General features: G+C 34.3%; 1 protein-coding gene across 1 annotated transcript in view; it reads left to right on the top strand.

Moving 5' to 3' along the window:
• LOC145666044 (lachesin-like) overlaps positions 1-14654 on the top strand; it is a 589881-nt gene that overhangs the window by 496649 nt on the left and 78578 nt on the right. Inside the window, exon 7 of the mRNA XM_081733143.1 lies at positions 13110-13259. Coding sequence (XP_081589269.1) covers positions 13110-13259 — 150 coding nt within the window. The remainder of the gene's footprint in view (positions 1-13109; positions 13260-14654) is intronic.

Here is a 14654-nt window from a genome sequence, read left to right as displayed (position 1 = left end):
CAATGCTGTGGAACTTCAACATTGGGAGGCGGGAATACTCAAGACTTATTCTGGAGGGGAGAGAGATGAGACTTACATTACGGATCAGTTAATGTAGATGAAATAGTGGTACATGTCAGTATTACAAATCAGTGCTGTGAACACATTCTGAAATCTGAATAAAAGCATATTTATAATTGGTATATTTCTACTTAGGCATCCACAACGATCTCATCCACAATGTAGATGAAAATCACATTTCAAATCGGACTATTGGGGGAGGGGGTTGAATTCTCCCAATTCCAAGATTGAATGAGACATATCCTCCTCATCCTCTCGAGATCTGCATCCGTGGTCTTAACCGTGTGTGTGAATTTATTTGTTGCCATTTTATATTATGTATTACACAAATCATATCGTTGTCGAAATATATTTTAATAATATAATTATGGTGTCTGTTGGAAATATGTCATTTTAAGCCTAAATCTATGCTTAAGTATCATAGTACCTTTGATTTAAAAATCAGTTTTGTAAAGGTTTCGAAACAAAAGTTCTGTTTGTACAATAATAATAATAATAATAATAATAATAATAATAATAATAATAATAATAATAATAATAATAATAATAATAATAATAATAATAATAAGATATGTCTTATTCATGATAATAATGTGCTTTCCCAAATCATCTAGAACTACAGCGAAGTAATTTCTGTTACAGTCCTTGAAAGTACATAATAACGGCTTAACCTCCACATTTCTCGAGCAAGCAACGAAATATTACATTTTAGATCATTCTATTACTTTAGACCCTCTCAATCACTAGCCAATTAGATACATCCTCATAATATTACTTTGATAAGGACATAATGAGTCAACTAACTTCAATTGTGTTTTCCTTAAAGCTGAAAGAACATAATTCTCTTTATGATACTGAAATCTGTACTATGATTGGTCAAGTCGTTTGAATATTAGTGTTATATAACATATAGTGTACGTATAACTACTTTTAGGTACCGAAAACTTATGTCGAAGTTTTAGAGTAACCAAATAATAATAAGTTTAATTCAATTCGTGTTATGCTAGAATGTAAAGAACTTATTTTATTTTAAAGGAATTCCGCCTTAGAAAAAGATGAACACATTAAAAATATGTATTTCTGATTACAAATAACAAAGAAGAAGAAAATAATGAAATATAACATTGTATACTGTAAAATATACAGACGTGTTCAAATTATTAGACTCAACATTCAGTTTCTGAATATTTTACTGTTCTTACAGTATTACGTGAGAAAATACGTTCGAAGTTAGTCCAAATTACTACCTTGTAACTCTATCCTAGTTTCTAGTGGGTGTGACATATGCTTTTCAATATCAATAAAATAAATGCGTACATGTCTTGGAATACTAACAAGAAAATTGCCTCACACTCAAAGATTAATATTTCGTATGAAATCCTTTAGTCTTTATTAACTCTTCTATCCTTTGTGGCATCCTATGTACGAGTTTAGCACATTTTGCCTTCAATTCAGCATCATGATACCACAGATTGTTGATCTCCTCGATCAATTGATGTTTGATTTTAATGTGCTTCTTCTTTAGCTTTACCTTGATGAAGGTACAAACGTTTTCAATCGGTTCATATCAGGATTAGTGTCCGGCCATGGATGAACACTAATTTCGTTGTTCTGGAAGAATTTTGTCTCAGCTTTGGCACGATGGCATGGGGCTTCACCATGCATAAAGATGAGTTGTATATAATCAAACCAGACTGCAGTCTGAGAAAGCAGTTCTTCTTGAAGAACTTGCAGGTGTTGGTCGTGCTTCATTGTCCCCTCCACTATATACAGTCTTCCAGAACCGAGGACAGAGATCACACTCCAGGTCATGACTAAAGTAGGATGCTTTACGGTTTATTAAAGACATTCTAACTTGAATTCCTCCAAATTGAAGACACTGATTCATCACTGAAACACACTATTCTCCAATCGACAGCAGTCCAATATTCTAGGTCTCGTGCCCATTCGAAGCGCTTCTTTGCCATGGTTGAAGTAGACTCTAATTTCTGTTTTCTTTCTTGACCGTGTGCTTTTATTCCCACGGCAAAAAAAAAAAAAATCCTTCGAACGCTTTCAGGCAAAATGTCTGCGCCAAACTTAGCCATTTTTATGCTTAAGTCTCATAGAAGTTGCACTTCGGTTTGCCAGAGTCAATCTTTATAGTTTCCTGATACCTCTTAGCTATAGCTTTGGTTTTCGTCCACACTTCCCAACACTATTGTGGCTCTTGTTCATTCCAACAGAGATTCTACTCACAGATTTTTGTTCTATCCCAACTCTACTAGCAATGTGTCGCCATGTATATCTTCCTTCCACTAGGAGTATTTTACTAACTTACACTTTACGCGGAGAAAGGTTCTTTTGCTTTTCCGATTATGCTGCGATTACAGGACTTCACAGAATAAAAGATTGATTCACGAAACACATTGTGATCATTTTAAACTGATCCATTCGAACTACTGAACGTTGTAACTTCTTACAACAGTAACCACAACACTTCAGACTGTAACTTGTTGATAGGAACCACAATAGCTATCTACAATTGAAACACCACTTTCACTATTTCTCTCCACATTAATGTCATTTGCAGTTCAACAGTGATATCATCACTTCAACTGTAGTGTAAACAAACGAAGGATCCTTTATTGGTGGTTTAACCATTAAATTAAATGTTCTAGAACTCTGAAATTAGGACTCCTACATCAACTTGGCATTTTTCGAGAGTGAGTCTAATAATTTGAACACGTCCGTAACATCGTACAAACTCGGGAAATATTTGTTATTACAGTTCAAAATCTGCTAAAAATTAAAGAATAAACACCTTGAAAGCATTATTCTGCCTGTTGTATGAAACCTTTACTTCTTCCATCTGTTATTAACTGGAAGAGACAAATATCTCAGATTTGCAACCAAAAACCTGTTTGCATACGTTTAGCTGATTTTTACGCTTGTGTGTGCACTGAAGTCGAAAATGAGTCATTTCTTCCAGGGATGTCAAGTTTTCGCACAATCGAAATATAACATGGTCAAACAGGTAGCTAGAAATCGCTAAATTGCAAATGCATCACACGAAAATAAAAATGAACATGGAAGATTAAATGTATTTGTGCTCCCCGACACATGAAAACACATGCATATTGGTCCGGATGGGATCACTGACACATATCGTAATGTGTTATGAATGAGAGTAGAGATTACAAAGGAAAACCAAAAGCAATAAATCTATTCATAAAACGAATTTAGGAAGATTACATCTTAAATTTGTTATATGTTAGTAAGTAGTTCTGACTACACTGTTGGTCAAGTACTACAAGTACGCGGGTTATAAACTCATATCCAACAAAGATACACCAGTTCAATGACTCCAACTCAAAAAGAGGCTCGGGTTGCCTTTACTGTGGTCATCAAAACGTTTTTGGGAAACCGAAAGGATCCACAGTACAAGAAAATGGCGGGGAAATGTTGCACGCATTCCAGAAGCTTGGTTACTGCATGAGCTTTAAAGTCCATTTTCTCAACTCCCACCTTGACTACTTTCCTGACAATGTGGGAACACTGAGTGAAGAGCAGGGGGAGCGTTTCCATCAAGATATCAAAGAAATGGAACGACGATATCTGGAGAAATGGAGTGTTGTGATGATGGCAGACTACTGTTGGATGTTGTTTAGGGATCTTCCGGCAGCCACCTGAAAAGGAGAAGCTCCAAACGAAGTTTGACCAATAATAAGAGAAGATTTCACAAGCAATCTGATTGAGGGTGGTGTTACTTTTTTGTCTTCACGTGTGTGCGTGTTTCTGTACATCAATTTGTGTTATGCTGTTAATGGTGTTTCTGTAAATCGCATATTTGTGTTCATATTTTTGTTCAACAATGACCACCCGTTTGTTCGAAACCCGGACGTCCCAGGACAAAATGGTTACCACTCCTAGATTCGGCGTACCCAACACATACGAATCAGTTAACTAAACCGAAACAGCTTAGCATTGTTTTAGTTTTGCACATCTGTGTAGATGATTAATCTTTTCGAAAACGTTGGTTCAAATATGAACGAACAAAGGGTAAATAAATCAACTTGTTAGTGTCATACAATTGTTGAATGATCAATGTTTAGCTTCTCTGCAGTCTCTTGTGTTGTTTTCTGTAGATCTGTTCCGGAGATTAGTTTCAGTAGTCTTTAACAACCGAACAATGTTAGTGATCATTCTTACCTCCATGGTTAAGCCATGACAGAATTTTCGGAACCAACCTTCCATTGTATATATATTGACTCACATTACCTTCATTTAACTCTGACTTTCATTAATACAGTATTTCAAACTGTTTAGACTTCTCTGCGACTGAATTTAAATAGTTACGCTGAAGTAGATTTTCGAGAGCGTGTTTTGGCTTCCTACGCTCTCAGGGATAAAAATAGATGAATGCACAGATATATTTGATATGAAGTATTTGCCTACTCGTATAAGGTCGCTCAGTGGTAGAGCGTTCACCTCTGGTGCAAGGGGTCCTTGGTTCGATCCCAGCTCACGCTAAGTGAACTTTGTGGTGGACAAACACCGTGTGCGTTGGTTTCCTCGGGATTCTCATTTTCCATCACTTACTTCATTCCACCATTTCATTCATTTCTCATCATAACCATCTCCTTTAGTCTAGCTGGCATAATCGTGGACGTAAAACTCAAAGATTTCATTTCGTTTAAAACGATAAATTTCGATTGAATGATATTAGGAAGGTATACAGCCAGTATGTTTTATAGATGCCAAAATAAAATACCCGAATTCCTACGTTAAATTTGCGCAACTCAACCAAACAATACGGGGATATCCTGCAGTCCATCAGAATACTATTAATATATCCTTGGAAACCAACAGGAAAATGACCACTTCGTTTTGCGCCTTCGTGAGTCATAGTGGACATAGACTCGCGCTGCAAATGGTTCTACACCGTATAACACAATTAAAAACATAGGTGTGTGCTCGCGTTGCCTTCTGGCCTGGAGTCAAGTCGTGTGGGAAACATCGACCCAACTTGTTGTACTTTCCAAGTTAATGGAGGTGCTGCCGAATAGTTTATCCACTTACACTGAATTGTAGTCCCAGCTCCTCACATGTCTGGCCACTGTTCACTTCAATCGCAGTCTGAAGATCTACATTTTTTGCATGTGTTGGCCTTTCGGCACGTGGTGCGTCTTAGAGTGTTTCGTCGCCGTCCTGAAACTTACTAAACCACCGTTGCACTGTCCGCATAGTCTCGACAACCTCACCAAGGACCTGGTATATCTCCCGTCACGCTGCATCGGCGTTTGATCCCAGTTTGAACTCGTAGAGTATACACGCTCTTATAACGGTCTATGGAAGTACCATGATCACTCTGTCGTTACGCAAGTTTTGTGGTGCAACTGAACTGCCATAACCAGGTATTATAATGGATATACCCACACCAACAACAGACCTTCGCCTTATCTCCATTCGCATTCAATTCACGCTGTGTTGGCCAATTGAACACAAACCTCCACCAAAAGCGATATAACTTGGTCTTCGTTATCTTTATACTTAAACAATATAAAATTTTCAGTTTAAAACCCATTTCTCATACGCTGTCGAACTGTCTAGAGGATCTTTTGGTCTCCTCAGGACTATATCATGCTTTCACGTGTATTGACATCAAGTATTGTTAAAGCGTTAACAAAATCCGTGTTGCAATGTTGCATTAAATTATTTTTTAGCCTTTTTCACATTATTTCAAAGGTGGGCAGATCTTAGAAGCAGGCGTCATCAAAGTGTCTAGTTTTGTTGTAATATGAACAAGAACAACACAAAGTATTAGCACAAACAAAGTATTGTTAAAGCGTTAACAAAATCCGTGTTGCAATGTTACATTAAATTATTTTTTTAGCCTTTTTCTCATTATTTCAAAGCTGAGCAGATCTTAAAAGCAGGTATCATCAAAACCTAGTTCTATAGTAATAAGAATATTTACAACAACAAAAAGAATTTGCACCGAGTCACGGGTTCGAATCCTTGTGGCAATCCATTGGAATTTGGACGCATTATGGTAGTTCAAACACTGTCTGCCATGGGGGTCATCTGGGACCGGAATAGAGCTTTCCACTTAAGCCGCGTCTATCATATGTGACCGGCGTTTGAAGAATTATAATTGAAAGTTTAATTTGGACACATGTATTAGACCGGTGGTCATATTTGTAGGCTTATTTTAAGTTCAGGTTGATCGGCCTGGCGTGGAGCATGACTGCATCATGCATGGCCCGGAGAAAAAAACTATAGATACCTTTTAAGCTGAGAACTTTTATACGCTACACGTTTTATTTATTTTTATTTTAACATGTCTGGCGTGAATGGCAAAATTTCAAAATTAGGGATGGAGGCCAAAGTGTTAATGTTCCACTGTTATGTCCTCTAGGCTAAAGAAGATGATGATTAATGAGAGTGAATTATTGCGAAGTTATTTCGAGTCTGTGACCACGTGGACCAAAGGCATACATTCCAGCCACTAGACTATTACGGTGGGTCAGATTTCACTTTAAATTGTAGGTACTGTACATGTCTCATAAACTCAGTGATGAAAAGATACACTAACTTTCAAGATACGGATCAAGAACAACAAATCATTTCCTTTTAGCTAGGTACTATTTCTTAGTGTTATTATCTTTCAAAATACGATAAATGTTGCCTTTATATAATCTTTAAACGTTGTTTTATTTTAACCAAAGTAAGACGGTTTGTATTTATATAAAACTACTATATTCTAAGTGTCTCAAGTAACTCTCAGGAATTTTCTCAGATCCTGTACTTCTTCTGTTATTCAAATTAATTATTTCTCATTGGCGTCTTTCTGACTGCCAATGTGTCCGTAGCAAAATGTTTTGTAGTTCTTAATAGCAACTACTTTACTTTTGTATATTCTGACGAATACATCAAGTATTTACTCATCAGGGGTAACACAAACATTCTTTCGTTACATTTCGTTTCTAAACACTGCAACTTAAGAAAACCATGAACTGGAATCGGAAGTGTGATAGAGATCCACTACTGTTCCAGAAACTTCGATTCATCACAAGAAGAAAATATTTTAAGCGAGGAGTAGAGGTAGGGGTAAGAAGAGTAAACGACTTCCAGCAACTGCAACAGTAACAATGCCGTGAGAATGTGCTACTATGTGCTTTGTTGTAGAAACAGTAGAAGATCTGATAGTTCTGGATTATCCCCACTTGCTCTCTATTTTTTCTTTCTAAAAAAAAGAAGGAAAAAGTTAACTCCCTGTATTCCTTAATCCTCAATAAAAACAATCTAAATCTGAAACATTCTTTTTTATAGAACCCCACTTTGGGATGTGTGACACACGTAGAAAATGGCCTCTTCATGAAAAACAGGATGAGTTCGTTTTCAGGAAGTTAGGTGAAAACGAAATGACAAAAAAAGTCAGGAATAATTTCACTTTTAGAGCTTGATATTTAGAGACACTATACACTACTAGGATTGACCCCACATTTCATTAAACTTTTATTAGTTATAGAGGGGCCTAAACAAAATACGTTTAGTACTAGTTTTACGATTTATACTTATACTAAAATTACACTAATATACGTAATTTTTTCTATCAGAAGATCATAATAAACTGTTTGCGAAAAATAATTCATCCATGAATCCACATCTAATTTTCAGGATTTCCCAATTGGCCTCAGATTTCATATGAAAATTGTTTCTGTATATGCGTATTCCAGCTTGCATAAATACTTATAAGTATTTTTCATCAGGACATGGTCTCGCAACAGTAGTTTCTAAGGTAAAGTGTTTAACAGGTTACATGCCACCCATATCCCCAGTTGCCAAAATGTGTTTTCTTCATTTTTAGTTTCTGTGTGTCCTTATAAGTAATATTAGTCATTATAGGCATTTTGTTTTATTATCGGTACTATGTAATATGGATAGATTGCCATGCGGCTTAGTGACCGTATGCAAACGTTAGCCGATTCTGTCCGGACTTTCCTGGGAATATGCTAATGCATAAGTTAGTAACGAGTTTAATATATCGGCTACTTCTGTATGCTTTGTTGTACTTGCACTCCACGTACTCCACGTAATTGTGGTCTCCCTTCAGTTTTGAGTGGTGAGAATAACACATTAGATCTTTGCGTAACGTGGTTTAATCTGAACATATTTAATCTTATTAGTGATAAGTACGCACGTTTCAACGACGTGGTAAGTACTGAACACGAAACGATTTCCCAAGATAAGCAGATTACGGACTCAAACTAACCAAATACAAAGTGCATTTTGTTTTTCTTTTGAATTCCCTCTTCTAATTGAACTATCTCTATAATTATAATTATTATTTTCATTAGTTCTCCTTATTGGTGTTAAGATAATTTTCTATCCACAGTTCAAAAGTCAATGTAAAAGTATATTTGTAATCTTAGCACCTTGATTGTTGTTAACGCGACCATTCAGAGTCTTCTACAGAAGAAAATAGCATTTTGTATAATGAGCTTGTATATGAAATGTACCATTTTCTTAGTCGCTGCTTTATGATGACGCTATTAACCTCTATAATAAAATTAAATATAACATTATAGATAAAGTTCTTCTTAAACTGTACTTTCACTTTATATGATGGAGTTCTTTCTAGTTAATTATTAAAAAGTTCGACGCAGGTTATTAAAAAAATCTGTTCAAAAGCAGAATCTATAAATTGCCGGTTCCTATTATTGATCATTAATAATTGAGAGAATTTAAGTTGATCATAGGCGAAACATTTTATTCTCGCAGACAAGAAAGAACAAGAAAAGCTGATTTTCTGCTGATCTACGATTTAAAAGTTTTAAATCGAAGCATTAGCTTCCGCTGAAATGCAATACTTCTAGAAACGCCTTTTTCACCATGATCTTTTTGTAATTTCTATTTTCAGTAGCAAATGCCCTATTTATTGAGAATACAGACTCTACTCTAGATACTCTACCTAGGTACTTATATGCATAGTTCGACTTTACTATTAGGCATCTGATTTCCTGCATTCATCTAGTTCATGTTTGATCCAGCTTTGATTTTGAATTATCTGTATGGATATTATACTTATGAAAAAATAAATGTTTAGAAGTATATTTTTCTTTCCTGCAGTACTTTGTGTACAGAGAATTATCTGCTTCGTCAAAATGATTCAGAGAGTGATTTTTTATACACAGGATTAATGACGAAAGGGACTAACAACGAAAACGAAAGCGGTAGATGATAAAGAGAGCTCTACCAAAGCACTTGCGTAAGCGGAAGTTAATGTAACTGGTCACTAACGTGTGTTTAATAGCTATTTCTTTCACAGGACAAGATCAAAGCCACTTGTCTGTTACCAGTACGTTCTAAAAGCCTCGTTAGGCACTACTACACAAAGATATTGAAAATTCTATGGTCTTTGTTGTGGTTAGAGTAGAGAGCAAAACATGGTGTACCAGTTTACATACTGCTATTATTGAAACCGTCGATGAATGTTCCTTTTTTCCTATATTATTTTCGTTTTTCTTCTACATTGTAATGTCTGGAGGACAATGAGCATCCATAAGTGTTACGTTTAATTAACTGCAATAATGCATTTCATATTAAGCGTTGTATTAAAAGAAAGAGGAAACTAATGAAAGATATAATCAACAATGTGTTTATTATTAAAAATAGTATTTTCTGAAGTATGTTTAGTTTATAAAATATAAATGTATAATTAGTTTCAGTAGTATTTGTAATATCCGCTTTTATATATGAAAATGTGGAAATAATTCTTGGTATGTTTTCATTAACTGCATAGAGCATATTCGTAGATCTTTAACACAAACATACTTATATTTGGTATGCTACTGTTCGTTCTAATTTATAAAATAGAGAGAGATTATTAAAGGGTTTGACTTCTTTTGGTTATTTCATTTGCATTTTTATAACATCTTCTTTAGCCAAGGAGAATTTTAATCATATCTGTTAGAGAATATCTCCCGACTATGCTTCTCACTTTCTTGACCTGTACTTCAATACTTCCAAATTGAGGTGGCCTCCCTCTTCAAACATTATATTAGTTATAAATACGAAACGCATGTTTTTTTCGTAAATTGTAAATTCGAAAATTTAACTCGTCATTACGCGCATCCAACACTTTAAGAATTTGGCTGCGTAGAAATTCACTTATATAAATTCATAACACCAACTAATAGCATTAATATTATACGATTGTTTGTAGTGCAATACCACTTTTAATCAGAGAAGATGTGTGAAACGGTACCTACAAGTTATATGAAATTCCAATCACAATTGCCCTTATTGAGGTAAACAAACAAGATATTACGAGTTAACAAAGAACATATACACATCTATGTGGCTACTCAGGAGACTCGAATCTTGTTACAATACTATGCTGAATTATCAAATTTTGTTTTTAAAGTCTCATATAGAGGAAGACATTCTAATTGTATGCAATTTAGAGAATTTTCAATACAAATAAAATTGTGTGTAGTAGTCCTTTTTGTCTTTCCATTAATTACTAGTCAAATGCAAATTTACAGAATTTTGGGAAAGGAAAGTAGCAAATATGTATTTATTTAGAAAAGCTCTTTCCGTTCGCGAGAAATGAGGAAAATGTAATAGGGTGTGATGGAGATAAAGAGGAACTTGTTTTGGTTTCAAGAGTAATTCAAAATGCAATTAATATATGAATTGTAATATTTTCTCAGTAACATGCTAAGGGAATCACTTTTAAATCACAAAAAAGAAAAAAAAATAGAAAAGAGAAAATTAAAGGAAAACAAAAAAAAAAGGAAATGTTGTTAAACTCTAAATCGCCACATGAACATACGGTCAGAAGTTAGTTTAAATTTTCTGTCTTTAATTCAAATTTCCTAAGTATCCTCTTTAAGATGAAGAGCTACGACCAATATAGTAAACAATTTAGAAGTTATACAATTTCAGACATTGCACTGCAAAAGTCACTTCCACGTAGGATGTCAGAAGCAGGTGCAGAAGGAGAAATTACTACCACATGAGTAGTTTTTTTACCACGTAGGTAGGTCGATGGTGATCGATAATATTCCATAACACGGATCAATAGCAATAAGAGTAATAACTCATGTCAGTCTTGTTTAATATCAAATACATACATTGTGTTTACTTCTCATCAATTAACATGGATGCAATGAAAAATGTTCATAGTTCTTGTTATTTTACGGAACAAACTTGTAGTATGGTGTGTGATGTATATTTCTCAGTTAAAGAGAAAACTATGCTCTATATTAATTATAATAATTAATATAAAAGAAACTTAACTCTCACAGTACTAGTGGTTTAACGGAAACAGCTCCTCAATACAATTCAATAGCTCCGCCGAACAACGTTGCAAGAGACAAATTTGTCACATTAAATTTTATTTTAATAGAACAACGGTACTGTAATAGAAGTTCCAATTCTATGTAACATCATTTGATATAAATGCACAGTTTGAAATTGGAAAATAAAATTTAAAGCCTATACATAATCAACATATAATTTTCTTTCCGATTTCTGTAAACTTGAATTGTTGTCACTTGCAACATTGTTCGGCGGAGCCATTCAATTAAAGAATAGAAAATACTCTAGCAATGGAAATGCTCATGAGGAACTACTGTTAGTGTGCTTACACATTTTTACAACGCTGTACAATTCAATAAATCAATTTTATGCATTTGTTCTAAAGGTGGTTCAGTTTAATTTAAATACAGAAAACATACTACAATTATCTTTGCTCAAAACTGTCATATGTAGTAGAGAGAGAGAGAGAGAGAGAGAGAGATAAATCTATAAATATTTTTAATATATATAAACAATGCTTTTTCAGTATTTATATTTTTCTTATAATGTTGAACAAGAAACTTTAAGTGTATCAAATGACAACACTGCTAATTTAAAATCAAAGGTACTAAATTACAACGATAATTATTCAAATATTTTTGTCACAAACGTTGCTCAGTCTTCACGGAGAACACTTGACATCGTGAGCCAAGAACTGGATATTGTAAGGCTAAAAAGCCATGTATTGCAAATGAACTTTAACGCCTGTAACAAAAATGTTAAGTTAGATTTTCTTACAATTTTAAGGACATAAATAAACATACTAGGCATAACAAAGACGAAAATGTTTAAAAGCACATAACGAAGAAATATTATTTATGTAAAACCTGAAATACAATAGAATCTTTTATGAGAACGTAATTTTGCTCTTCGTACCTACATCTCATTTACTTCCTGATATATATAATGTGTAAATATATGAAAATACAATTATCTGTTGACTCAATCAGCAACGAAATCGTACCCAGAAACTCCAAGTTTAAAATGCACGTTCTTTATAAACTAAGAAAGGAATAGCATAAGATTTTAAGAACTGAGTTCCATAAAAGGGAAGATGAAGATATAAATTAATTATAGGTAGAAAAGAACATTAAATATCACAAGTCACTAACGTTATACGTCAAAATTTGTATCTAAAGTCATTAAAAGTAAATACTCACACGCTTGAGCTATTTCTCAAATTTCAGTTCCCTTTGACAAAGGCCGTCAAACTAATTTGAAGAAGAATGAAATGATAATATGTTCAATTTGTACCAACGAAATTGAAGTTTGCCACATAGGCCTCTTAGAAATGTTCAACATATTAGTTTATCATTAAAAGTAAACAAAGATATGTTGGAGAATATTCCGATATCCAATTTCCAATTCGAAAAAGTGAGATTATCATTAATAATAATAATAATAATAATAATAATAATAATAATAATAATAATAATAATAATAATAATAATTCTAGATATCAACATTTTGAACATGCGATTTAGAAGCAAAAAATATTTGTAGAAATCGGTGTTAATCAAGGTGAACAGATGGAGCAAAATTTTGTCCTCGCTAAGGTGTGCCAGGGGCTAGTTGCCATGTGAATGGGGTAACGAAATTTAAATTTAGTATTTAACCACTACAATTAAGGTACATATAAAGAATATTTGATTTTTAAATAGAAAATACATTTTGTAATACCATTCTTTTCTGTATTTTAGGAGAAAAGTATGAGTCAGAACTGATAGACTCTGCATACAAGGTACAAATGAGGCTAACAATCAAGCGGATAGGACCGGCTGATTATGGATCATATAAATGTGTTTCCAAGAATTCATTAGGAGATACGGATGGGAGTATTAAGCTGTATGGTAAGTATTAAAGATTCAAACAGTTCTATTAATGAGCATAATGAATTATATGATCAAAGAATTCTCCAAAGCCTTATCAGTAGGAGATTCATACTCATTTTTTAGATAGAGCTTGTAATATCAAATATCACAAACGGAAAATGAGGGGTTTGTCTTGCACCTCTCCGTACACACACACACACACACACACACACACACACATATATATATATATATATATATATATATATATATATATATTAAATCGGGGGAAAATACGCATATTAAGGTATTTATTAGTACTGCTGCAAAGAGAAAAGGAGAATCCAGGTACAAATTACGGAGAATAAACTTTGATCCTTCCTTTATTATAATATATGCACCATAGATAGACACATGTATCATAGAGTAAGTAATAGTGATTCATAGGCAAGTATATAAAGTGTGCATTTTACCAGAACATTGGGAAAAGATGCACATATACGGGGAATAAGCACACATGTACGGTTCAGAGTATCAATAAGAACGTACATGAAGAAATTCGAGCAAAGAGAAATATCTGTGCAATTATATAATAAGTACATAAGAGAAGGAATATGTATACTAAATAAAAAAGTATATGGACACTCTGAAAAGAAAAATTTGGCGAATTTGCATACCATTAAGGATAAAAACAAAAAGCTTTGATAATGTTACTAGTATTGTTTGTTATCTAGAAATCCTTAACTTTCTTCGTTTTGTTGAATATACCTAAGTCTAACATGAGCACACAGATTGTGTTCTGTGACAGGGATATAGAAATCTTTATCGTGGAAATGATTTACTTGCATTGTTGAACCATGTGTTCACGACAAGAGTAGACAAATTGTTCGTAGTGCACAGTCAGAAGATTAACGCACAGTACATCATTGTTTACACATACCACAAGTAAATTACAAACTGTTCTCCGGAGATCGTGTAAGAAATTTTTCATGGCACCATTGGAGACATTGTGCACACCGAACCCAGTCACCTAAACGAACAGAATTTGGAGCGAAATAATAACGACGGCAAAGACCACAATAGTTGTTTGGATCAGTTGTGGCACTATTGGAATGGGCTGCACATGAGCCGTCTGCAGAGCGTTTATTTTGATGTGTCGTCTGCACTCCGAACTTTGAGCCTTTATTTACTTGAAGTCGTTCAGGTTTCTTGAGCTTCTTCGTGACGAGTGAAGCAAGATGACCTAAAGATGTCAGCACTTGTGCATTTCGTGGAGATGTTCGACGTGCATCGTCTCGGGATGGAACTAGGCATATGTCACCAAAACGTCTCATCTCATGTTCAGATGAAGCAGAAGAGGTGGACTCTGGTGAAGTAACCAAACTTTCTGCTGTTGGTTCATGCTCAACCTGTGCTAAGCCTGTAGAATAAAAG

The sequence above is a fragment of the Thermobia domestica genome, chromosome 12 (assembly GCF_964235325.1).
Source record: "Thermobia domestica chromosome 12, izTheDome1.hap1.1, whole genome shotgun sequence".
NCBI classification, from domain to species: Eukaryota; Metazoa; Arthropoda; class Insecta; order Zygentoma; family Lepismatidae; genus Thermobia; species Thermobia domestica.
Note: the sequence above shows the minus strand (reverse complement) of the source record. Positions and strands in the feature narration are given on the sequence as shown.